Source organism: Gorilla gorilla, chromosome 16, assembly GCF_029281585.2.
Source record: "Gorilla gorilla gorilla isolate KB3781 chromosome 16, NHGRI_mGorGor1-v2.1_pri, whole genome shotgun sequence".
In the NCBI taxonomy this organism is placed as follows: domain Eukaryota; kingdom Metazoa; phylum Chordata; class Mammalia; order Primates; family Hominidae; genus Gorilla; species Gorilla gorilla.
The window spans coordinates 74968513-74992403 of record NC_073240.2 but is presented as its reverse complement, the minus strand read 5'-3'; the positions used below and the strand labels follow the sequence as shown (position 1 = coordinate 74992403).

The following is a 23891-nucleotide window of genomic DNA, read 5'->3' as shown; positions in this document are numbered from 1 at the left end:
GAGCCCTCTTAACCTGGCCCCTCCCCTGTGACTCTCCTTAGCCCCAGGCAAAGAAAGCAGCTTGCCGGAGGTCACCTGTCAGATAGGGAAAGAGTGGGACCTGGGTTCTTTCTCACCCAGCTGCAGCTCCCCCTTCCCCTAGCCCCTTCCCCCAGGTGATAGAGAACCTGGCAGGCTGTGTCCCATTGAAGAGTTCACTTTCCTTCTGGTAAGGGATGGGAACCAGCTTGGGATGGGAGGGATGAGGGGTCTGGGGGCTCTCCCAGCCCTGCCTAACATTTGAAGGATGGCATCTGGGTGGCAGCATGGTTTAGGCTAGAGAGGGCGGCCCCGAGGTTTATAGCCTGGCCTCGGGCAGGATGCTGCCATGCCACCTTCTCTTCCGCACGTCCTGACCTGGCATCCTACCTAAAGGTCCTCAGGTCTCCTGCCCCCTGGGCATTGCCCCCACTCCCTGCCCAGACACAGCTGTCCTTGTCCTGGACTAATCTTCAGAGATTCTTGTCCAGCCCACAGCTTTGCTGGACATCGCAGGCTGGGCCAGGCCCCCTGCCCAGCACTAACATCTCTTTGTGATTCTCAACCAGACTGAGCTGCAGCTTCAGGGTCAGGGTAGGCTCTGACTTAATTGACGTGACCCAGGACAAGGGGATTTATTGATGGTGTCACATATGCTTAAGCTCTTGGCCTCTATGATCTCTTTGGGGCATGACACCCCTCTGTCCCATGCTTAGGCGCCCACATGTGGCCACAAGTACCTTTCTTACCACCATCCCTACTTGAGGTCGGTGTCCAGGCACCTGTGGCTCCACGCAGAATGCTGAGCGCAGAGCCAGGCCTGGGCGGATGTTCTGCAGGGGCTGCAGGAGCTGACAGTCCTGACCACCCAGCCTGTGGCCATCCATTCCCTTTCACCGTGGCTGGCTCTTCATCCACCATCCTTCCAGGGGCCAGGCCTGAACCCAAACTGACTTTTACCTGCCCTGGTCACCCTCGTGCCTATCAGGTTCTTGGCTGAGCATGATGTTCTTGCCCATTTCCTTGATTATCCTCAAAAGGTTTATAGAGCCACTTGGGGACATCACATCTGTCTACCAGGTCCTCACCAGAGACATGACTGCCTTGGGCTGGGCCTGGGATAGTCAGGGGTCACACTCACCTGGTGGGACCTAGCTTCAGCGGCTTCAATCTGGGCAATGGCCTGATGGGCGGCTGCCCCTTCTCCTCTGCTTGGGGGAGGCAGGAGAGGAAGGTCAGGCAGGAGATCTGCTTCCTGCCCACCTGACACTGGTTGGAAGCAGGGCACCCACCTGTGCCTGTCTCACCTTGCTGCAGGCGCATCGGAGGCCGAACCCCTCTCCTGATCTCCTGCAGGTGTGGATTCCAGGTTTCCAATGGGTGTCAGGGTGGGCTCCAGAGCTCTCCTGGCCCTAGGGAACCCTGGGCTCCATGAGGCCTTGGCCTAGCCAGATTGTTTCCCACACTGTCACCTCCCCACCCTGTCACCTCCCCAAACATGGGGCTGCATGCTCTGTGCCCTGGGTGGGACATTGGAAGGAGTGCCACCTTCCAGGTTTGGATCACAGTAAAGCCTCTGCCATGGGGATGTGCTGGCTGAGACAGATGGGGTTGAACCAGTCATGATATGTTGGCCTTGGGCAAGTCATCTGTGCCTTGCTTCCCTTTCCCCAGCAGCCAGAAGGGATAATAGCACCTATTTCACCCATACTCAAGTGTTCACTTGTTAGCAGGAACTGAGTCCCGGAGGAGGTGCAGGTGGAGCCATTGAGGCAGCACTGCAGCTGGACCTGGGTCTGAGTCCCAACTCCTGGCTGTGATATGCATCACTCTCTCCATTTATTTATCTGAAGGACACGGCTGTGCTGTTCTGGGGTCACTGTGAGAATGCAGCTGGCCTGTGTGAGTTGGTGGTGGCCTCCTGAGATGGTTTGAGGTGGGCTGGAGGTGTGTCTTGAATGCCCCCTTACCCCCATGGGGAAGACCCACTTAGGGAAGACTCATGTGTCTGTATGGAGGAACCCACATTCCCTGCCCCTCAGCTGTCCTCTGTCCATTCCTAGCCCCCTCTGCTGTCCTGCAGGCTCTGGCGGTGGCCATCCAGCTTGGTGGCCATCTGGCTGGTCCACTCTCCCAGGTGGAACCTCTGTCCTCATGTGGTGCAGGTCCCATTGTGCCACCAACAGACAGGCCACGCTAGCCCCAGGGCCTCCGTTCCCTGTTACCCAGCCCCCACCCCCAGGTATGTGCCACCTCCCTAAAGCCCACTGTATCCACCAGCTGTGTTTCAACTCTGTCTCTGAGCAAGGCCTAACGCAAAGCCTGAAACAGCCTGGCTTGTAGAGGGCCAGGAGACCAAAGCTTGAAGAGAGAGTGATGGTCTCCCAGAGCCCACTTAGCCTCAGCCCCAGGGCTGTGTCCATGCTGTTCCTGGCTCCAGTGAGCCAATTCTCTCCCCTGACGCCTGTAAGGGCTCCAGTGGTGATGGAGGTAGCTGGAGAGAACAAGGCTGTCTTAACCCTTCCTCCCTGAGAAGGCCCAATGGGGAACGTTTTAGGCATCAGGGCATTCTGGGGGGCATCTTCCAGGGACCCCTCCTATACCCTGCCCTGCCCTGGCTCTCTAGTGAGAAATTGCAGTTGCTTGGACAGTGGGGCTGACCCAGGACAAATGCATATATTGGGCTGGTCTTCAGGGTGCTGGGGTAGGGGCAGGGGCACTTCAGGGATAGGAAGGAGAGGCCTGTGTGTTCCAGAAGTACAGAGGAACCTGGTGCCGGCCACAGTCAACCCCTATGTGATGATCTTTCTACCCGCCCTCTTTGGTGTCTTGGTGCTGGCTGCTGTCTTTGGCCAGGTAAGCTCATGGTCTGGGCTCCTGGGGTCTGCTCACTGGGCCTCCACACTGCCTGCAGGTAGGGGAGCCTTTGGGCCAGGACTATCCTTGGCTCCCCTTCCAGGTGGTGGGTTCAAAGACCATTCCTGGGTTCCACCACCGCCAAGCCTCAATGGTGTCTCGATGGTCACAGGAACTGCTGGGGCTTTCTAGGTTAAGACCCTTGCCTATCCCGGTGTTCCCCCCCTGCAGTAGGGGGCTGCAGGGGTCAGCCTCAGTCTCTGCCTTGGGAGCCTGCCTTACCTTGCCTGAATTCAAGCGATCTGCCTGCCTTGGACTCCCAAAGTGCTGCAATTATAGGCGTGAGCCACTGCACCCAGCGCAGCCTTGACTTTGAAATATATGTTGTACATCCAGACAGCAGTGAACTCTGGGGGAACACCAAAGATGAGGAGAATGAGAGAAGAGATACCTCCAATTAAAGGAGTTAGGAAGAGATGCTTGAACTTATGTTTTAAAAAGTCAATGCAGGTTGGGCACAGTGGCTCGCACCTGTACACACAGCACCTTGGGAGGCTGAAGTGGGTGAACGGCTGGAGCCTAGAAGTCTGAGACCACCCTGGGCAACATGGCAAAACCTCATCTGTACAAAAAATATAATAATTAGCCAGGCACGGTGGTGCCTGTGGTCCCAGTTACTCGGGAGGCTGAGGTGGGAGGTCAAGGCTGCAGTGAGCTGAGATCCACCACTCCACTGCAGCCTGGGTGACAGAGTGACACCCTGTCTTAAAAAAAAAAAAAAGTCACTGTTTTGGGGTTTTCTGGGTGAAACCTCTGTTTCCATAAAAAAAGAAAAGGGTCGAGACAGTATGTATTACTGATTCAAAATCATAACCAGATGCTTAGAGTAAATCATTGTATCTATTATTTCAAAAACCAACCTCAGGATTATTAAAAGTTAATTTTATTGGGTTTTTCTTTAAGCTTGGCTGATTCACTCAGGTCTGTCACTTCCAAGCCCATGTTTTACTACTTTGTAACCCTATTTGGAAGGAAAACTGCAGCTCACATTATGATCCATCCTGAGATGAAAAGTTTCACACATATACACCACATATACCCCCCACCACAGTATGATGACACAGCAACCCAACCTTGGGCAAATGGTACCACTGCCAGCAAATTTTTTTCTTTATTTTAAATATTTTTACTGTATTTCTTCTAACAGCAGCAAATGCATTTAACACTTTATTGAGATTCTCAACAGCTGCCATTTGGTTTGTGTAGAAAATTGCTTACAAAGTAACTTTTTTCCATTTTTGAAATTTGAATGAAAATTATGTTCTTCAGTTTTAAAGCCCCATCCCTCTCCCAAAGAAAGGTTAATAACTAACTACCAAATAATGATTATTTAGGAAAAGAAGAAAAGCAAAACCAGCTTGTAAACACTTCTGGAACTTGGGTAAGGGGCCAAAGTCAAGACCTTCTGGGCCCAGTGCAGGTGCTAGGCTTGCCTCGGGACACCATCAGCACTTCCCCATCCACAACATCCTCAACAGCTGGGAGCCATGCGCAGACCCCAGGGGGCTTCCTGTTCCACAAGCTCCCCTCTCTTTTTCCTCTCCACCCTTGCTGTTGGGCCTCCCTTCCAAATCTGCCTAACAAAGGCAGCAGGATCTTTAATACTGTTCAGCTTTGTCAATGGAGACAGGATACTCTAGGAAGTGGAGAGATTCCCTGGTCCAGTTTGGGGGAGGAAAAAATATGCAATGTAGCATAGACGGTTTTACTTGTCCACTCAGACACATGCTCATACTTATTAGACGGATGTATCAGATGCTTCAAAAGTCCTGATGTGTAGTAGCACAAAAGCTGCTTGTAAAAAGGAAGTTGCAAAATGATAAAAATTTCTGCAGCAGTTCAGGCTCCTGATGACAAAGCTGGTTCTGATAAGTAGTTATTTTGACATGCACAGCAGCTTTCGCTGTAAGTCCTGTGTTCCAGGGGTTTCATTTAGACCACAGGAAGTTGAAAGCAAAGTTTAAATGTTCTCTGCTGACAAAATGTGGTATATATCCATCAATGGACTTCTACTCAGTAATGAAAGGAACAAACTACCAAAACCTGTTGTATGTCATGGACCAACCTCAAAAACATTAGCTAAGTAAAAAAGCCAGACATGAGACCACATATTGTATAATTCCATTGATTTGAAATGTCCAAAAAAGGCACGTTGATAGAGACGGAGATGGTCTGATTTACCTCAAGAGGTAGGGATTCAAGCTCTCTAGGGTACATGTGATACATACATGAGAAAAAGTAAGGAAAAGAAAAGAAATTTATATGTAAATAAATGAAAATACTACTTCTCCCTGATTATAAAGAAAATTGCTTTCTTTTTGTAATAATTTGGAAGACAAAATATGAAGAAAAGTCTTTAATTTTGCCACTGAAAGCATTCTGGTTTGTTGCTTTTTATATTTTTTTATGCATATGAACATTTTAAAAAGTAGAATCGTAATATATAGTCTTTTGTCACTATGTTTTGGGCATATTTCTATGGCAGTAAATATATCCTTGGCATCATCTTTTTAAAAGCTCGATGTATATTAAGTTAATCATTGCCACCCCAGAAGTAAATTTTCTTATATATATATTTTAATGGACGCAAGCAAGCATTTTGGGGCTGAAGTCATAGAAGTAGAATTTCTGGAGGAAAATAACATAAAATAGTTTTAAGATTTTTAATAGAAATTTTCAAATTATCCTGCAGAAAAATTGGTTCAGTTTATACTCCCAACAGGGGCAGAGCTCCAGTGTCCCCCTTCCATTTGTCCTCTTTGCTGATATTTAAGGAGAAAATCTCATTGTTTTCATTGTATTTCTTTGGTTTCTAGTGCTTTTGAAACTTTTTTGTTTTTTTTTTTTTTGAGATGGAGTCTTGCTCTATGGCCCAGGCTGGTGTGCAACAGTGCAATCTCGGATAACTGCAACCTCTGCCTCCTGGGTTCAAGCGATTCTCCTGCCTCAGCTTCCCGAGTAGCTGGGATTACAGGTGCCCACCACCATGCCTGGCTAATTTTTGTATTTTTTAGTAGAGATGGGATTTCACCATGTTGGTCAGGCCCGTCTCAAACTCCTGACCTCAGGTGATCCACCCACCTTGGCCTCCTAAAGTGCTGGGATTACAGGCGTGAGCCACGGCCCTGGCCTTGAATCTTTTTTATGTGCTTATTGGCCATTTTTATTCTTGTGGGAAGTGCCTGTTTCTCCATTGCCTATTTTCTGGCCAAGCTCCCAAGTCACATTTCACTTAATTTTTATCCTGCTGATTGAAAGCATTTTAACATAAACAGGAGCAGGACAGACTGTAATTATCTAGATCTTGCTCTGTCACCCAGGCTGGAGTGCAGTGGCATGATCATAGCTACCACAGCCTCGTACTCCTGAGCTGAAGCAATTTTCATACCTCAGCCTCCCAAGTAGCTAGGACTACAGGTGTGTGCCACCACGCCCAGCTAATTTTTGAAATTTTTTGTAGAGATGCAAATTCACTATGCTGCCCAGGCTGGTCTTGAACTCCTGACTTAAAGTGATCCTCCCACCTTGGCTTGCCAAAGTGTTGGGATTACAGGCGTGAACTACTGCTCCCGGCCGAGAGCTCATTTTGTTTGCTAGTGGTGATATTGGTATCTTTTTATATTTGAGGCTTTGGTGCTAGTGCTGAAGTATTACACTCACCATCCGAGGTTTGCAGGACTTTTGTTTTAATATTGAATAGATGGAACTGTTTATTTCTGCATCTTTGCAGGCATACAAAATGTGCCTACCAGGACTCTGCTTTATATCTATCGAAAGCAAGAAGTAATACAGTAAAACTTTGCCTGGCTAGAGGCTTTGGAAGAATGGAGTATTCTGATGTAATGCTATTCACTTGGAAGTGTGAAGGTGAAAAGAATTCAAAACTTACATTTCCTGTTGAATGCAATTTGAAAACACAGCCAGTGATTCCACTTTTCTTCTCTAGTAAGTTTGGACATTCTGATCTACTTGGTGTTTTATTATAGAACTGCTAGTGTGCCCGAGACTTACATTGTGAAGACACTTTTTAAAAAACTTGAGCGGTAAGAGTGTGTAAATGGTATTGTGTGAGATCAGGCTGGATGAGAACTGACACTTGTAAACATACTTTTTAGGCTGAATTTCTGATTGCCATTTGTTTTCTTATTTAACTCATAAAAATAAAACACATTGGATGGAGGGTGGGAATAGGAAGGAGATTTATGTCTTTTAGTTGCATGTCATTGTTTCATATCAAGACAGAACATATGGTATCCCTGGCTTTGGACCTACAGAGGAAACATATTTTTCTACCTGCTGTATGCCAGAGGTTCTTGAACACCTGGAGGGATGACTGCAGCACAGATTGCTGAGCCCTACTCCAGAGCTTCCGATTCACCAGGTCCAGGGTGGGGCCTGAGAATTTGCACTTATAAAAAGTTCTCAGGTTCTGCTGGTGCTGCTAGTTCAGAGGCTACATTTTTGAGAACCACTCTTGTCTACTAACTGTAAATTGTAGAACTCTAGAACAAAGCTTAGTTTGGTGTAGGAAAAGAAGCTCACAGGTTATGGAGCAAATCATGAAAGATTCAACCGTTGATCCCAGCCTCGTGTAGAATTCAGGTAACAATCAATACACAGTGACATAACACAATTCTTGGTTATCATGATTGCAAGTCATAGCCAAGTATCAAGTGAGAAATTCAGTTTCATTTGCAAGGCTTAGAGAGGCCAGGTGATTCTAGAAAAATAGGCCTTGTATTTGCTTTAAACCAGTAAAGAGCTTTGAGTGCTTATTAAATGGAAAGCTTTGTGTTTTTATTTATTTTTGACTATTTTATTTTATTTTTTGAGATGGAGTCTCAGTCTGTCGCCCAGGCTGGAGTGCAGTGGCGTGACCTTGGCTCACTGCAACTTCTGCCTCCCGGGTTCAAGTGATTCTCCTGCCTCAGCCTCCCGAGTAGCTGGGATTACAGGTACCCACCACCACACCTGGCTAGTTTTTGTATTTCGAGTAGAGACGGGGTTTCACCATGTTGGCCAGTCTGGTCTTGAACTCCTGACCTAAGCTGATCCACCCACCTAGGCCTCCCAAAGTGCTGGGATTACAGGTGTGAGCCACCACACCTGGCCCAAAAGCTTTGTGTTTTTTAAGATATTAGACATGTTTCTTGTTTTTTAAAAAATCTTAATAATGTAGGAGAATAAGAGAAATGTTTTTTCCAAAACCGAGAAATCATTGTGATTATTTTACCTTATTGGAATGTTGGATAATATAGTCCACTTCATTCATTAACCATCAAACATGCTATGGATTTTCCATTTTTATAGGATTTGTGTCTTAACTGGGGTAATACTGGTAATTCTTATACTCCATCTGAAGATGAAAAATGTAGGCCAAAATCATAGACCATGCATAGAAGCTGGATAATGAAGACAGCTCTGGAGGAACATGTAGACACACACACACTGACACACATATATATAAAGTATAAACACATATATTTTTTAAAGTTTATTTTTAACATTTTAAAGCAAAAGCCGGTCCTCCCCTCTCCCGGAGTAGGCAGGCCCCGCCCCTCTCCCCGAGTGGGCGGGGACAGCAGTCGCATGGGCAGTTTTCCTTGTGATGTCACAGGTTCCTCTGGACACACTGCTGCCTGGCCACGCCTCCTTTCCTTTTCATCTTTCTCATTGACCAGTGGGATCAGAGCATTAAGGCCACACCCCTATTCTGCATTCTAGTGTGGCCCTGGTTACGCCTCCTCTGGCTCAGTCACACAGCAGCCTTGTAGGTGACTGGAGGTGTTCGCTGATGTGGCCCCAACCCTACCTCCCTCCCGACCCCATGATGCCAGAAGAAACTCGACGGAACAAATTGGCAGCAGCCAAGAAAAAGGTAAAAAGCCAAGAAAAAGGTCATGGCCCCCCAACCTAGCCAGAGATCCCCTCTGACGACAAGACCACTCTCAGAGTCCATACCACTCTTGAGGCACACCGGGCTGGGCCCCCCTACCCCGGCGCCTCTGGGCTCCCCCGACCAAAGTCTTGTCAGTCAGCCCCGCCCCTTCAGCAAGCAGCCCGGCCTCTGCCCTCGCCAATCACCCTGCGGTGACTTTGGGCGGATGACTGCTGGGGCTCCCTGCTCCATATTCAGCCCTCAGGTACTGCTGCCCCAAGCCCAACCTCCCTGGGTTCTTTGGGCTCACCTCTCCAAGGACCTGGGTCCCCCAGCCCCAACCCCCCAGCATCGCCAGTCATCCCGGGGTGACTTTGGGCTGGTGACTCCTGGGGTTCCCTGAGCAGACTCTGCTCTCCCCTCCTGCTGACCCAAGCCCGACCTCCCTGGGCTCTCTGGACTGACATCTCCAAGGACCTGGGTCCCAGCCCCACATCCCCCCTCCCCCGTCGTGGATCGGCAACTCAGCCATTGCACTGATGAGGTTCCCCCCACCCCCAGGAGGAGTGGAATGTAGTGATGTCACAGTCCCCCTAGGAACTGTCATTACTGCTGCAAGACTGGCCTTTGATCTTACAACCCAGTCCCCTAAGCATTCTCACCCCGTTTCTGGTTCCTCTGGTCACAGCACAAATTTCCAGCTAGAAGGGAAATGGGGACTATGGGACCTAGGAGCAAGAGGTTTCAGGCTGCCTTACTCCCTTCACGTAGACATCGACAGTGTGAAAAGCCTACACTTCCCCTGTGAGCTCCAAACGTTGACAGTATCTCTGGGTGGTAATGGGAGAATGGGTTTGGTTTGGTTTTCTCCCAGGCTTCTACTCTCCAGAGAGACTTTAACATTTTTTTCTGAGTTCTCCACCTCATATTCTAATTCTCCACGGTTCTGGGACCAGACTGCCCTTCAGTCAGTGGTCTCTGAAGTGAGATTTGCTCATCTTCTGTGGAATAGATCTTGGGAAACTGAACTTGACAGCTTTAATCTTCCTCATATCATCTTAACTTGGGGTACATTGAGTGCCACAGGATAAATGTGGGAGATCTTTCCGAAGCATCAGTTTCCCTTGATTCTCTTGAGAGAGAAAAAACATTAATATACTTAGGGATGACCCTCACATAGGTTTCTAAGAGTATACCAGACTTCTCTCTGAAATGAGACTTGGGTTGTCCTCTTTCTGATAAATTCCCAGGTTTAACAAAAAAGCTGCCTTCTGCCATGAGGACACATTGATATAAAAGTTTGAGAGATACTGGTGCACTTCTTCACACTAACAGACATGTGAGGATGTATGACTCTGAACCACACAGCATGTAGTTCCTGCCTATGTAATGTCTACTTTTCTTCCTCTGTGTCTGGTTTTGGTCCCCAGCAGCTGCTGATCATGGCAAAACCCCAGAGCTTGGAGTCAGAAGACCAAGTTTAAGTTCCATTATTGCCCCCCCCAACTTTTTTTTTTAGCCATAATATCCATCCCTCTCAATCACTAAGTGATTGTGACAACACCTTGTACAGTTGTTGGTGGCATTAAATCAGATGGTGTATAAGAGTATTTTGCAAAAACTGTAAGGAGGGTGTGGCTGTAGGGGCTGGTAGTTCTCATGAGTATTACTGCTCTTCTTTCCCACAGCTAAAAGAATATCAGCAAAGGAAGAGCCCTGGTGTTCCAGCAGGAGCAAAGACAAAAAAGAAAAAAACTGGCAGTAGCCCTAAGACAACCACTTCTGGTGGTTGCCACTCACCTGGGGATGTGAGTCTTGGCTGGCCAGGCTCCTGGGGACAGGGGGCCCAAGGGGCAGTAGAGGGTAATTGTTGAGATTGCTGGGTACTGGTTAAGAATTCTGGGTTTGAATCCTGCTTCTCCATCTGCTAGCGATCTGATTTATGACAAGTTGCTTGAGCTCTTTGAGCCTCTCTTTTCACATCTGTGAAATAGGAGTAGTATTGTTTGACTTCCATTTGTGAAGTTTAAATGAGATTCCTTATTGTTGTTGTTTTCATGTTAACCCCTAGTACGTGGCCTGCTGTAAACACCCAGGATACCCAGGAAACGATCATTGTTGTTTGATTTTCCTGATCCCCACTCTCAAGGGGAAGTTGGACTAATGAGTACAGCCACTTGCCATCAGGCTGTCCCTTTAGGAGTCACTGAAGGGGGCCCAGGGTGTGGTGAGGAGAGCCCCAGGCACTAGGAGCAAGAGAAGATCTAACTTGCCACCAGCTTGTTGGGTGACCACAGAAAAATCACTTCTTCTGCTGGGCCTCAGTTTCTTCCTCTGTAAGATGATACTGGATAAGATCAGTGTCTTTCAAACTTGTTTTTTAGCTGGAGTCCCCTTAGTTCAAGTGAGCTCTTACTCAGAAGTCTGTTTTTTTTTAATGGAGGTGGAGGTCTGGAGCTCTACCAGATTCATTGCCCATGTCCTAGGCCTGAGGAGAGGGGTCCAGTGAGCATATTAAGAGCTGCATTGGTCAGCTGACTCCACTCTGTGACTGCTTCACTCAGGGGACTTTTCCATCTATTTGTTCCTGCCCCTGGCAAGGCAGCAGGTGGCCATTTGGAAGAATGGCACAGGCCATGGTTTTAATCTCCTCTGCTCTTCTTCAGTGTTTCCTTTTCCTGAACCCACATCTTCCTCCTACCCTGACTTTCTTGCTTCTCTCTAAGCCACTTCTGTCTTTCACCTCCTGCCCTTGTTTTTCCCTTGTCACCTCCTGTAGATTCAGGACATTCTACAGGTGCTGGTGTCCAACCTTAACTACTCCAATGGGGTAGCACTCCCCCATTGGACAAGTGGAAGGTGAGGCAGTGCCAAGACCCTTCTCTGGCTTGCTGTCTCCAGCTATGCATGGCCCTGAGGCTTCTCTGGTTTGGGGAATACTTGGCCTCTGCCTTGTTTTATGTTGCTGCCATTAACCTTCAGCCTGTTTCTGTCTGCTTCTTCACCTGCTTGATTGATTGGGTTTTTTCCTTCCCCGCATCTTTTATCATCTTGGAAATGGTGAGACCTAAAAGTTTAAAAGTAATTTGGGAATAACGTACAGAGCAGGCATATGGGATTTGGGCCCTTTTTTTTAATTTTTTTTTTTTTTTTTTTTTTGAGACAGAGTCTCACTCTGTCACCCAGACTGGAGTGGAGTGGTGTGATCTCGGCTCACTACCTCTGCCTCCTGGGTTCAAGCAATTCTCTTGGCTTAGCCTCCTGAGTAGCTGGGATTACAGGCACCTGCTACCACGCCTGGCTAATCTTCGTATTTTTAGTAGAGATGCTGTTTCACCATATTGGCCAGGCTGGTCTTGAACTCCTGACCTCAAGTGATTCACTCCCCTCAGCCTCGCAAACTGTTGGGATTACCTGTGTCAGCCACTGTGCCCGGCTCCTTGCTGTTTTTATACTTTCTCTATATACATAACTATTTCCCATGTAAGTTTTTTTTTTAATTTCTCATTTTTATTACTCCTGCATCATCTGTTACCCTGAAGGATCTGGAAGTAAGAGGCCCTGGGCCGAGGTGCAGTGACTCTGCAGGCCAGCCCTCCAACCTCCTCTCACAGTGGGGGCTGGGTGACCCTCTGCCAGCTGAGACAGCCCACACACACCCCAGCCCTAATGATTGTTCTCTCTACCTCTCCCCACAATCCTCTTCCAACTCCTCCTCTCTGCATGTGCCTCAGAGCCTGTACCAAGAACTAGCAGTAGCCCTTGAGTCAAGCTCCGTGACAATCAATCAACTCAATGAAAACATAGAATCATTGGTAAGAGTCCAGTGGGGTCCCCTGATTCCATGCTGCCAATCCTGGGCTTTAGTTTCCCCTTGGGGCCCTGAAGAAAGGGGCTGGGGGCCCCTGGTGCCAAGGGCAAATGGGGAGCTGGAGCACCCAGGCCTCACCTGGAGGGACCCCAGAGCAAGGAGCACACAGCATGGCTCTTCTGTCACTGCCCTCTTTGCCGACTCTCTCTTCTCCAGACACCCCTGCTCCAGTCCTTGCCACACACGCCCTGGGGTTGTCACCTCTCAGGGAAGCACTAGCCTGACTGGTTGTCAGGGGCCCTGTATTTCTGCCCTGACTCAGTCCCTAATTTGCTTTGAGTATGGACAAGCCACCTGTCCTCCTTGGGCTCGTGTTTCCGGAGGAGGTAGAGCATCAAAGTTCTCTGTTAGCTCTGAGAGTCTGAGATTTAAAGGCCCCTAGAATGGAAACCTGAGGGCCAAGGGCTCCTGTCTGTCCTTTTCCATCCTATATCTGCTGTGAAGAACCGTAGCTGGCCCGTATGTGCTCAGTAACTGTTTGTTGAATGAAGAAGGCACCTTTCTAAATCACAAGCTGGCAGAAGGGTGGACCTTCCTGAGACTCCCTCTCTAGAGGTTTATGTTACTGTCCTTTTGAGAGAATCCAGATTCAGACTTTGAGTTCTGTGGCTGTGGGCAAAAACCAACAAAGACCCAAATCCTCTGTTCTTGGGTGCTTGAAGAGGGTTGACCAGTTCGTGTCACCATTGGGTCTGAGAATGTTGCCTTTAAAATCCATTCCTGGTCCCTGCCTACCGCTTCCAGGTCTGGGGAATAGAGTTGAGGGGGCCACTCTCAGTCACCTGAATTTGACTCTCCCCACAGAAACAGCAGAAGAAACAAGTGGAACATCAGCTGGAAGAAGTAATGTGATTTCTTTGCTTACAACATGACTGCTGGGTTTGGGGGGCACTCAGATGCAGAGGCGCCAGTCTCATCTTGCCCACTCCCAGCCTGGGGAAGAAGGCTCACCCCTCAGATTCCACCCCATCCCCATAGGGTCCCTGATAACCTGGTCCCATGGGTGGGCCTGTCCTGGGACATTGGTGGCATTCTGGGGGCGTGCCTCTTGCTGTGCCATCTCGGCCTCCCTGTGGTAAGAGCTCTGTCTTCCTCTTCCTATGGGCAAAGAAAGCAAACAAATACACAAAGCACAAACGGAGCAGTTAGAGGTGAGTGGAGGGTGCGGAGCTTTCTCCTGTCCTCTGGAGAATGTTTCTTTCCTTCCCTTTCAGCACTTGCTTGGCTTTTCTCCCAAACGTTCAATTCCAGACAATCAACATCCTCACATTGGAAAAGGCAGACTTGAAGATCACCCTTTACCATACTAAACATGCTGCCCGACACTTCGAAGGTGGGAATCTGGGCATCCCGTCATCCTTCAACCTGGCACTTTGACAGGTCTTTAGGGGGAGTCTTTTGGGCCCCATCTCAACCTCTCTCATTACAGAAGAGTCCAAGGATCTGGCTGGCCACCTGCAATACGCCTTACAGCGTATTCAAGAATTGGAGCGGGCTCTCTGTGCTGTGTCTACACAGCAGCAGGAAGAGGACAGGGTGAGTCCAACCAGCTGCCCCATCCCCTGGCAGCCTGGCTTCCCAGATGGAGGAGTGAGCCTAAAGGTCCCTTCTGCAGGATGGAGTGTCCTGCCCAGAAGGCAGCATGGTCATTTCTCACTACTTTTGTGTATGGTTGTTAGAGGCAGCCTGGGGCTGAGTCAGCTGCTGTGGGTGAGTTGGGGGGCACTATGGGGCACTATCCCCAGTGCTCAACTGGATGCAGAGCTCAGAGGCCAAGTGCCTGCCCTGCCCTTTCCTGGCTGTGGCCTTGGGCAAGTCCTAGGTGGGGTATTGGATAGTTGTTCTGTGAAGGTACAGAAGAGCACCTTTAGTATGTTACCATTTCTGTAGAGAGAGGAAAGGGGTGTGTGTGTGTGTGTGTACTATGATAATATACAAAAACATGTCTGCAAGCATTCATAAAAAACTCAGGAGAGAGCAACAGGGTGCCTGGGAGACACCTCCCTTCTGTACCTTCTGAGTTTTGGACTATATGAATGTATCATCCTTTCAAAAAGTGAACAAAAGATTAATCTCCCCCTTCCTATCTGTGTCCCCACCCCCAGCAAGAAAAATGGGCTTAGAGAATAGGATAGACCTGGGTGTTCAAATCCCAGCTCTGTCTAAGTGATCTTAGGCAAGCACTTAACCTCGAACACTCGATGTTTTTCATCTACACAATAGAGGTAATCCTAGTAACTGTCTCATATGGTGGTTGTGAGGATTAAATGGGATTGCTAGCATGGAACCTGGTGAAGCACTCCATAATGGTTCAAACAGTGGTAGTAATAACAGTAATAACAATAGCAATATTATCTGATCTCTCTGGGCCTCTGTTAGCCAGCTGTAAATTCGATCTCTTTCCCTCTCCCTTCCAACTTTACTGAGTTCTTTTAATAACCAGGCCACGGGCTTGGAAATGCCTTGATCTTTACTAACTGAGTTGGACATTGAGCCTAGCCCTAGCCCTTTTAAGGGGCACTGCCTGAGCTCCCCAGATCAAAACTTCTCACTCTTCACCATCCAGTCCTTGAGCTGCAAAGAAGCGGTCCTCCAGTGGCAGTTACAGCAGACCATAAAGGAGCAGGCACTGCTGAATGCACACGTGACACAGGTGAGGCTTTGCAGAGGAAGGGATGTGGAAGGAAGATGACCCCAGGTGGCCAGGAGCAGGTGAGGACCAGTGACAGCCCTTCCTAACTTCTCTGCCCATTTCTTGCAGGTGACAGAGTCACTAAAACAAGTCCAGCTAGAGCAGGACGAATATGCTAAACGCATAAAAGGAGAGAGGGCCCGGTGGCAGGAGAGGATGTGGAAGATGTCAGTGGAGGTGAGGTCTGACCCTTCAGCCCCCACTTTAGATAGGTCACTGGATCTTTCTGGGCATCTGTAAAATGGGAATAGTACAGCCAGAGGTGGTCATGGGTCTGGGCTTTGTGGAGATGGGGGCAGAGAGTGAGATGGTAGCCTATCCAGCCACCAGCCCCTCTCTCCAGGGCCCTTTCCCCTGTGCTTTGGGCAGGCTCGAACATTGAAGGAAGAGAAGAAGTGTGACATACATCGGATACAGGAGCTGGAGAGGAGCTTGTCCGAACTCAAAAACCAGATGGGTAAGATGGGGCTGGTGTGACCTGGGAGCAGGACTGGCATCAGAGGTCTGTGGGGGTGGCTTAGAATGCCCCAGGGAGGTGGGTGGGTGGAAGGGCTTTGAGGCAGAGGGAAAGGGGTCTGTGCCAGGAGACAGCAAGTTTTGTCATCTCCATGAGCCTCAGGGTCCCCATCAGCAAAGAGGGAGGAGTGCCCGTTGTCAGCCACCCACAGTGCTCTCTATGTGAAAGTGGCTTGGAAATTGGCTACCATCGGGTGCGAGGAATCATTAGCAGTGAGGCCAAGTTTGGGAAGCCTGAGAGGAGCTGTGCATCAAGAGGAGGTTTTTTTTTTTTTTTGAGGTGGGGGTGGGTAGAGGGGTTGGGGAATCCAGAGGTCCTTATTGTCTGCTTTGTTTCTCAGCTGAGCCCCTATCCCTGGTGCCCCCAGCAGTGACCTCTGTGGTGGAACAGCTACAAGATGAGGCCAAACACCTGAGGCAGGAGGTGGAAGGTCTGGAGGGAAAGCTCCAATCCCAGGTGGAAAACAATCAGGCCTTGAGTGTCCTGAGCAAGGAACAAAAGCAGAGACTCCAGGAGCAGGAGGAGAAACTCCAGGAGCAGGAGGAGATGCTCCGAGAGCAGGAGGCGCAGAGGGTGCGAGAGCTGGAGAGACTGTGTGAACAAAACGAGAGGCTTCGGGAGCAGCAGAAGACGCTACGGGAGCAGGGTGAGAGGCTGCGAAAGCAGGAGCAGAGGCTATGCACGCAGGAGGAGAGGCTACGAAAGGAGGAGGAGAGGCTGCAAAAGCAGGAAAAGAGGCTGTGGGACCAGGAGGAGAGGCTGTGGAAGAAGGAGGAGAGGCTACAAAAGCAGGAGGAGAGGCTCGTACTCTTCCGGAACCACAAGCTCGACAAGCAGCTGGCCGAGCCACAGTGCGGCTTCGAGGATCTGGTGGGTTGCCCCACCTGGGGAGCCTGCCCTCATCCCTATCCCTCCAGGCCTTTGTTTCCCCACCTGTAAAATGGGCCAGTGTAGCCCTCACATGAAATGGTACTTCTAAAGGCACCTGTGAGCTACAGCTCATCAGGCTCTGCTCTGATGGCTGTGGGGGAGAAGGGATGATTTTTCTAACCTGCCTCCACCCTTCCTGGTGATATGGGAGGCAGACACCAAGGTCTGGTGTCTCCAGCTGCAGTGGATGGCCACTGATTGCTTCTCTCTGTCCAGAACAACGAGAAAAAGAGCGCACTGCCGTTGGAGCAGCAAGTAAAGGAGCTGCAGGAGAAGCTAGACGAGGTGAAGGAGATGGTAACCTCCACCCCATCCAAGAAGGGCTGGGAGGCGGGCACCAGCCTCTGGGGAGGGGAGGTGCCAGGCCAAAGGCAGCTCCAGCTGGGAGGCAGGTGACCCCAGCACCCTCCAGTGCAGCTCTATGACTGTTTCTTGCTTCCTGCCCTCTGACTTTTAGAGGTGGGTAGCCCTGGGCTCCTCCCAGATCGGGACATCATCATCCCAGCTAGAGGCATGGAGCCCCCAGTCACAGGGGAACAGACAGTGGTACAAGAGGCTCCTTATCCAGGCACGGTGGCTCGAACCTGTAATCCCAGCACTTTGGGAGGCTGAGGCAGGAGAATCACTTGATGTCAGGAGTTTGAGACCAGCCTGGCCAACGTGGCGAAACCTCACCTCTACTAAAATTACAACAACAACAAAAAATTAGCCAGGCATGGTGGCGCATGCCCGTAATCCCAGCTACTCAGGAGGCTGAGGCACGAGAATCGCTTGAGCCCACGTGGTGGAGGTTGCAGTGAGCTGAGATTGCACCACTGCACTCCAGCCTGGGCCACAGAGTGACACTGTCTCAAAACAAAACAAAAAAGCCTCCTTAGATTCAAACTGGATTCTGGCCTGGGTTCCACTGGTCACCGTTCAACTACTGTTCATCTCTAAGTCTCTGTTTCTGTGACTTCAAAAGGAAGTTAGCATTTTCCTTGCAGAGGTGCTGAGGGTTGAATGAGAGAATACCTGGAAAGCATTAGGCATGTAGCACACTTGGCAGATGGTGGTTGGCTCCCTCTGCTTTTCCACCAGTCTGTGGCCTACAGTTTAAATGGTGGGAAGAAGGACATGAGATTTGAGGCTGGGGAAGGAGGCATGGGGTTCTAGGCAAGGGAGGAAGTCTCTTAGGCCTGGAGCAAGGGACCAGGGTCCTAGGCAGGTGACAGAGCCCTACAGTGCCCTAGCTACCCTATTAATGGGCCCAGAACCTGGAAGCCAGCCACCATGTGCCCTCATGCCCAGGGTCTTCCTGCAGGTGGAGATGAAGAGCCAAGAGTCTCAGAGTCTGCAGCAGCAGCGAGACTAGTACCTGGGTCACCTGCAGCAGTACGTGGCCACCTATCAGCAGCTGACCTCTGAGAAGGAGGTGCTGCACAGGCAGTTACTGCTGCACATCCAGCTCGTGGACCAGCTGCAGCAGCAGGAAGCTCGGGACAAAGCGGTGGCTGAGATGGCCCGCCAAAAGTTGCAGGAGACCCAGGGGAGGGAGTTGCTGAGGATGGGGCCCCGAGTGGGATGACCTGGCAACCTCTGTGCCTTCTCACTCTGTTTCCCGTCCCCTTAGGAGCACCTAGAAGCTGCCAGCCAGCAGGACCAACAGCTGGAGGCCCAGTTGAGCCTCATGGCTCTCCCTGGAGAAGCTACAGGAGACCACTCAGAGGAAGAGGAGAGAGCCCCAGGAGGAATGGGGGACTGTTAGCAGCATAGGATTGAGGGGGTGGAAGAGACCTTTAGAACAGCTGGTCGTTATGCCAACCAGGTGTCCGCACTAAGTTCAGCATCAATATGGTGACCTCCTGGGAGCAGGGGGCCACCAGGTTGCCTAAGGATGAATGAACTGGACCAGATCAGAAAGGGAGCAGGTCAGGACTCCTGCACTGACTGGTAGTGGGACTGTGCCTGGGCAATATAGCAAGATCTTGTTCTTAAAAGGAAAAATAAAGAACAGCAGCTCATTCCCCTCTGGGGAGAGGCCGGCTCAGGGTTACACATTGAGGGTGAGGACAGAGGTGGGCCCACAGTACCTCCCTTGTTGGGTTGTCTGAGGACCCCTCTGGCCACCTCCCTACAGGAGATGGAGGAGAACATCTGGACAGTGAGGAGGAGGAGGCGCCTCAGTCCACGCCAAACATCCCAGAGGACCTGGAGAGCCGGGAGGCCACGGTGAGCCTGACTTTCCCTGCCCCGCTTTGCCACCTTCCTCTGTGGTCCCTCCCAGAGCCCCTTATGCTCTTGGTTTTCCCGCCTTCTGATTTCTGTGGCCCCTCACCTCTTCCAGGAGGCAGTGGTCAGACACCTTGTCACCTGTGACCAACAGGTGCACTCTCTGAGGCCCCAAGGGAAGGGACTGTGCTCCAACTTCCTGCCTCATTTGCTCTGTCTGTGCCCCTACAAGAATACTCATCTCTTGCCTTCAAGTGGCATTTTTCAACTCCGCCGGAGCCAGTTCCCAGGAGGAGCAGGCACGGCTATGTGGGCAGCGGAAGGTGTGAAGGCTGTGCTGCCTGCACCTGGCTCATCTGGTGGCCTCGGCCTGGAAGGAGCCAGAGGCAGAGGCCCCAGCCCCAGGGAGGACTGGAGATGAGTTTGTGTGTGGGGAGAGCTACCGGGCCCTGAAGGAGGCCATGGTGAAGCTGAAAGTGAGTGAGTCCTGGCATGGGCCAAGAAAAGTGGGGGGGGGGGGGGGCAGAACAGGTCACTCCCGAGTTGTGACCCCATTATTTTGGCTCCAGAGCAGCTTTACGGACCTCCCGAAGGAGAAGGCGGATGGGACGGAGCAGGTGGAGAGACGAGAGCTTGGATTTGTCCAGCCTTCTGGAGTGACAGATGGCATGAGTGAGCAGGAGGCCAGGGCACGGGCACGGGAAGCTGCAGGGCCATCGGAGGGACCCTAGTGTCTGAGCCGTGTCCTCTTGCAGGAGAGTCCTTCACTGTATATGAAAGCCAGGGGGCAGTGCCAAACACGCGGCACCAGGAGATGGAGGATGTCATCAGGCTGGCCCAGAAGGAGGAGGAGATGAAGGTAGGGCGTGCAACATCTCTATGGGGGTGGGGGTGGGCATGGGCGCTGGCGCAGGCTCCAGGGTGGGAGCTGATCACCCTCCCTTCAGGTGAATCTGCTGGAGCTGCAAGAGCTGGTGTTGCCCCTTGTGGGCAACCATGAGGGGCATGGCAAATTCCTCACCGCTGCCCAGAACCCTGCTGATGAACCCGCTCCAGGGGCCCCAGCCCCCCAGGATCTTGGGGCTGCCAGTGAGCAGGATGGTGAGTAGAGCTCTCAGGCGGGGTGGGCAGGGAGGAGCAGGGGAGGCTCGCACTGTGCTCAGACCCCGGCCTCCCTCTCTCTGAAGATTTTTATGAAGTGAGCCTGGAAAACAACGTGGAGCCTGCACCAGGAGCGGCCAGGGAGGGTTCTCCCCATGACAACCCCACTGCACAGCAGATCGTGCAGCTGCCTCCTGTAATGCAGGACACCCAGGAGCACCCAGGCTTGCCCAGCAAACCCTGCATGCCATTCTTTTACCAGGCAGCTGAGAACAGGGAGATAAACATCATCATCTTCTAAGAGCTGGTCAAGAAATTTAAAAAAAAAACAACAAAAAGTTACGGGGTTCATCTCCTACACAATTCATTTACTCCATTTGAATGCTAGAGCCACTCACATTTATTTGTGTTTCTAATTTACCGTTTAAATTTATTTGTAAAAAGTTAAGGGAGAGTTGGTCTTTCCCTGATGTTCACTCTGGCATCCTTTAGCATTTTTATTTTTTACTTGATAATTGTAGGTCATTAGCACGCATATCGAGTTTGCCCTTAGGTGGTGGGAATTCAAACACACAAAGACCCACTATTTGCACAAAACTATTCTGGCTGGTTTGGAACAGGCTGCCACGCTTTTTTAATGTTATTACAGCACGTATATTCCTTACAGAATTCAGATAAAATGTGCTTATATTCTGCTATTACGTTTGATCGAATCCTAACCACAGTGAGCTCTTCATTAGCTCAATATGTGGTTTGCCCTCAAGTGCGCACTGTTTATTACTTTGTAATATGCCACTGTGAGTACTGACATTTAGAGTTGTTTAAAGGCCGAGAACTGGAAACAGCCTTTCCCCTATTTTCTGTGTATTGGGGATGGGAGTCATAACATTTTGGGGAGCTTTTTAAATCTCACAGAAGGGGAAAGTGGCCTGTTCTGGCAGGTGTGTGCAGGATACAGTGTGTTTCATTTGTTCTGGTTCCAAGAATGAGCGCTGTACTATGGTGGCTCCGTTAGGATTTGTATGTGCTCTGGGCTCATGCAGATATTGCATCATGAGCTGCAGCAGTTGTACCCTTTCTCGATGACCTAAAAAGGGATTATTTCTGAGGAATGAAAGGCTCCCATCATTGACTGTGGATGTGGAAAACCTTTTCTAGCTTAGAGCATTTATATCTACAATACGTTTTAAAGTCAGAGTTCATGCTACCTGTTTTAATCACATGAGTACCCAGTACACAAAAGGGCACTGGTTGGCATTCTTCTTAAGGTATTTAGTGAAGATCATAAGAAATCCTTTAAGAGTTTAAATGTCCCTGGAAGAGGCATACGGGCTCTAGTCAAGAATGAATTCGAGTGAAGGAAAGCTGTGTGACACCTGGCCTTCCTCTATGTTCACGGAGCTTCTTTGAGGCTAGAAGATTGATTTTATCATCTAGACCTCTCTGGCTAATACCTATTCTTCAACCACATTAGTTACTCTGACATAGGAATTTACTTCTTTTCTTTGAATGGAAAACACTTTAAAAATAATAACAACCATTATTATAAACCAATATATGTGAGAGTACTTAGTTGAAACAAAAAGGAGTTTTAGTACACAGTATTATACTACACATGAAAATCAAGGTGAAGTTTATGCAACTTAAAATGTTTACAAGCTGCAGTGCAATCTAATGTTTGTGAATGTCCAAGTATTATGAGGAAAAGTGTGTATACAATCACAGAGTTATGTTTCCTCACAAAGTTCTTCACAAAGAGTGAAAGATGTTTTTATACCTCTCAGTTTCAGTTAGAGGCATATTTTGTGCCATATTTATGTTAATGTACCTATATGTGATGAGTGAATTATTTCAGTCATACATTGCCTAAATCATAACTTGAAGATGCTTGGGAAAGAATCAACAGCTAAAAGTTCATGAAGTTCTAATGTCTGTGTTCCAAAATATGTCACATTATTAGGATGCAGGGAGAGATGCGTGTGCACTCCCTGGGGTGGGCATTTCTAGTGACTAGACCATCTCCATTTTTAGCATTTGGCATCTTCATGATACTTTTATACATATGACATTAATAGGAGAGCAATAATACGATTTTACAGATGGAATAACAGATGTGCCTGCATTCACTGAAAGAGTGCAAATATTAAGTCCTTGTGACTTCAACTGACTCTTCCAAATTGTATGAATTTATCAATGTATTAGATAAACCCCGTTTCAGAATTATAAAGAAAAACTGTTAGACCAACGAATGTGGCTAATTAACAGTAGGACGATTTCTAGCCCGAGGGTTTAAAATGGACTTAAACACCTGTTCTTGCCTTTTATTTTCTGAACTTGCCACTTTTGCATTCTTTGAGTTCAGTTTAAAGACAGTTTGAGTCCAATTTAGACCCTCGGGCTAGAAATCATATCACTGTTAATTAGCCACCTTATTTGGTCTAACAGTTTTTCTTTATAATTCTGAAACTGGGTTTACCTAAAACATTGATAAATTATTTCAAAGGTATTTTTATAGTTCAAATCACTTCACTTTTACCCTGATAAATATAAATGACTAGGAATGACCTTCAGATAGCCTTTAGCACCTATAACCAATCTGACAAGAATGTGTTCATCAGGTACCTGTGGGTTAAATCACACACTGGCATATTTAAGCTGAATGTCAGTCTGGAAAATGAATGTACTATATTAACTGAAATACCACTCTTTGTGTAGGTATTCTGTCATATATTTAAGAAAAATTAAATAGCATGTAAATCGTATGACAACAACTTAAGTCTTTCTTCAAAGTGCATGCGGTCCTTTGCAATACCTCATTCAGCCAAGTATTTGTTCTCTTCCTCATTCAGTATAAGGCAGCTTTCAATTTGCTTAGAAGGCAACATTAGAAGGGTAGAGTTTAATCAGAAACATAGAATTTTAAAGTGTGGGTTCAACTGAATAAATTTGAATTTCTGTAGGAAGTAAAGAATTAAAAACCGATTTAAAGATTGCAATATATAATCATTTTTAAAGTATTTGATTAAATCTGATAGGTTTTCCAGAAATGAAAAAAAGTCAGTTCTAAAACCAAAGCTGATATTTAGAAAATGTGAAAATGTAAATCAGTCCTATCCATAATAGTTTCTCTAAAACTTTATCTTAAAGAGTCATTTTAAAAGAATGTAACTATTCAAAAATGTAACTGCTATCTTAAGTTTTAAAATAAGTTAAGACATTTTAAAATATGAATACTGTAGTTTAAAAGAAAGAAACTGGGGAAAGGAAAAGTAGAGAAAGAAATGCCAATTCCAATGCAAAGCTTTATTTGCCAAGTTTTCTTAGAATGACTTTTACCAATTTATGAATTCTTGTAAACAGAATGTATAATGGAAATACTGAAACACTGTTGCCTAAAGTGGCATTATTCACTGCTACTGTGATGCTACTGTAATGTAATAAATTATTAAATTGTTGCAAAGTGCTGTTTTTGCCTTAAAATTTTGTGTGTCTTGAAAACTGTGGTGTTAACGGTATTGAGACTGTGCAAATGCTGGGCACGCTTGGCATGAGATAATCGGTTTTTATTTTTATAAAATTGTAATGTAACCATGAAATGTGTTTATTTGAAGAACACAAACCAAAGTTATGGGATAAAAAAGGTTGTGGGATGAAAAAGTTACAGGATAAAAAATGTTGTGGAAAAGTTGTGGCAAAAAAAGTGGTGGAAAAAACGTAAAAGTTTTATGAAAAGCTTAAAAAAAGGGCCGGGCTCGCT

The 23891-nt window shown here is 48.3% G+C and overlaps 1 protein-coding gene across 1 annotated transcript; it reads left to right on the top strand.

Annotated features, from left to right (window-relative positions):
- The first annotated feature begins 8559 nt into the window (after window positions 1–8559).
- LOC115930772 (golgin subfamily A member 6C-like) lies at window positions 8560–23594 on the top strand. Its single transcript, XM_055363740.1, has 18 exons — window positions 8560–8812; window positions 10501–10620; window positions 12547–12627; window positions 13488–13531; window positions 13798–13834; window positions 13935–14016; window positions 14113–14219; window positions 15250–15336; window positions 15445–15552; window positions 15745–15832; window positions 16233–16762; window positions 17039–17107; window positions 18435–18508; window positions 18940–19033; window positions 19603–19705; window positions 19789–19892; window positions 19981–20134; window positions 20221–23594. The coding sequence occupies exons 1-18, from the start codon at window positions 8729–8731 to the stop codon at window positions 20433–20435; spliced, it is 2181 nt and encodes a 726-aa protein (XP_055219715.1). The 5' UTR covers window positions 8560–8728; the 3' UTR covers window positions 20436–23594.
- Window positions 23595–23891: the final 297 nt, after the last annotated feature.

Bases quoted from the DNA above. Each gene is read 5' to 3' on its own strand.
- LOC115930772 (XM_055363740.1), top strand. From the start codon at position 8,729: ATGTGGCCCCAACCCTACCTCCCTCCCGACCCCATGATGCCAGAAGAA. The intron at 14,017-14,112 runs GTGGGAATCTGG...CTCTCATTACAG, and splicing joins TGCTGCCCGACACTTCGAAG to AAGAGTCCAAGGATCTGGCT. The intron at 18,509-18,939 runs AGCTACAGGAGA...CCACCTCCCTAC, and splicing joins CTCATGGCTCTCCCTGGAGA to AGGAGATGGAGGAGAACATC.